Here is a 2,476-nt window from a genome sequence, read left to right on the forward strand (position 1 = left end):
TATATAATATCCCATAATATACCACAGAAGCTACATTACTGCTGAATAATAGTCCAATATATCTGTCTACTAAAAAGAGCCCAAAAATCAACTGTTATTAGGCAGATTCATTGGGACTTCATACACTCTAAATTTACTTAATAATCACGGATGTATGATCTTGGAAACTAACTTTAAAAAAAAGAAGGAATCTTCAAAAACTGTGTAGAATAAATACCTTGTAAAATAAATGTGTTTTAGTCTCCATTTTTCTGTTTGGAGGTAAATTCCGTCCTTCAGGACTCAAAGGCCTTAATGAATGAATACAAGTGAACAACAGTAGTAAACATTTCCTGTCAAAATATAAAAAGAAAGACAGAAAGAGAAATCATATGCCTGCTTAAGAGACTAAGCAATCACATTTACCCACCTGACGTTGCCTCTTCAATGAAATTCTAATAAATGGCACCAAGACAGGTGAGCAAAAGCTAGAAAAAGCAGTTAGTAGATGGTAAGCCAATGATCACCCAGCTCCTTAAGTTTATTCTTTTAGTAACAGAGAAGTAAAGAAATGCATCTCAAATGGCATGAAAAGAAGAGTAATCCAATTACGTTTATCCAAACAAATTCTAAGAAGTGTTAAAACAACAGTCACCATGTCAGTGAATGTTTAGTATGTGCTAGACATTTATAAGCACTTTGACATGAATTATTTCATATACTCCTCATAATCATCCTTTAAGAATTGTCATTATCTCTATTTGGCAGATGAGAAAAAAAGAAAGACATAATCATACAGAGAATTAGAACTTGAATTCAGGCACTCTAACTCCAAAGCCCTTGGTCTTCAGTACCACACCATATTTGCCTCTCAAAATAATATTACTGCATGAGGCTGGAGATAGGGTTCAGGGGTTAAGACTTAGCACATACTGGTCTTACAAAGGACCCAAACTCAGCTCCCAGCACCCACTTCAGGTGGCACACAACTTCCTCTTAACTCCAGCTTCTGGAGCTCTGATGCCCTTTTCTGGCCTTCATAGGCACTGCATTCATGTACACATACCCACACACAGGCACATATAATTCAAAATAATAAAATAAAATAAAACCTAAAAATTAAAATAAAATCAAAAATGATACTACTACAAAGTATGTTTTAACCTGGCTACACAAAAGATCTTCACAATACACAGAAACAACATTTTTCAAAATTCTCAAAAATTTTGCAATATTTTTACTGCTATCCAAGTCACATTTGATGAGCCATTTATTACATTGTTAGTTATGATATCTTATATCACAATGCTAATTGTCACAATCTGGGAGTTTTTCATATTGTGAAGTATTAATATTCTAATGTAGATACAGTACTTTAGAGCTGTGTTTATTACAGTAATTGCTTTAGAGTGTTGAATGTCTACCATCCTTGAAATACAAAATACATTAAAAATCAAATAAAACCACATCAACAGTACCTATTCTCAAAAAGGCATTAGAAATGTATACAGGTCTTCCCAGCAACCCACTCCAAGCAACCTCTTCTAGGTCTTCTTTAACCAGTTCAATTACCTCTAAACTACTAGGCATATCACTGAGTGCTTTCATTGGTCTTTATTGTCTTCGTGATTCAACTTCTATTAAGTATTTGTATTTTTACTTCATTTTCACATGGATAGCTTTTATATGAACTGCATCACACATTTCTAAGAACTGGGGCTGGTAACATCATTCCTGGAACCATTTCTCATTGTATCAAGCACAAGTGAATATGCATATAATGAAGAGGTAGGAAAGGAGGGAGAGAAATTCAACATAGATCTACTACATGCTATCCACTAGGCTATCAACATAGATCTACTACATGCTATCTACTAGGTTATCAGCATAGATCTACTACATGTTATCTACTAGGCTGTCAACATAGATCTACTACATGCTATCTACTAGGCTGTCGTCTAGGCTCTGGGGATGGAGCAGTGAGCAAAACTGAAGGAGCTTACATTCTAGTCTGAGAGAGATTTTAAAATCTGGATAATGAAAATGTGGTTCATTTATGTGATGGAGTATTATTCAGCAGTAAAGAAAGATGAAATTTGCAGGTAAATGGATGGAACTAGAAACTGTTATGCTAAGTGAAGTAACATAGACTCAGAAAAACAATCAACATTTGTTCTCCTTCATATGTGGATCCTAGAACCAGACTCTGATAAATAAATACGCAACCAGACATAACTACAGGAACCAGGATAATGGAAAGGAAACAGGGAGGTAAAGGAAAAGAAAGAACCTGAAAGAGAAGAACAGTAGGAAACAGGCCTTAATAAGGGAGCTATGGATAAAAACTGGGTTAGTTTAAGGGAGCGGGGAAGGAAAGGTATACAAGGAACCTAGGGGATACAGGGAAAGAAGGAGCTCAAGAGAGGTAGGACCATAGAAGGGTATTAGGAAGAAAGGGGGGAAATGGGGGCACCTTAAGTGGGAAAACCATGATGGA

General features: G+C 35.6%; 1 protein-coding gene across 1 annotated transcript in view; it reads right to left on the bottom strand.

Annotated features, from left to right (window-relative positions):
- Nucleotides 1-247, bottom strand: part of Efcab13 (EF-hand calcium binding domain 13) — a 103,217-nt gene extending 102,970 nt beyond the window's left edge. Inside the window, 1 exon segment of the mRNA XM_029558072.1 lies at nt 218-247. Within this exon segment, the coding sequence (XP_029413932.1) occupies nt 218-247 (30 nt within the window).
- Nucleotides 248-2,476: the final 2,229 nt, after the last annotated feature.

The sequence above is a fragment of the Nannospalax galili genome, unplaced genomic scaffold (genome assembly GCF_000622305.1).
Source record: "Nannospalax galili isolate Female #2095 unplaced genomic scaffold, S.galili_v1.0 scaffold1128, whole genome shotgun sequence".
NCBI classification, from domain to species: domain Eukaryota; kingdom Metazoa; phylum Chordata; class Mammalia; order Rodentia; family Spalacidae; genus Nannospalax; species Nannospalax galili.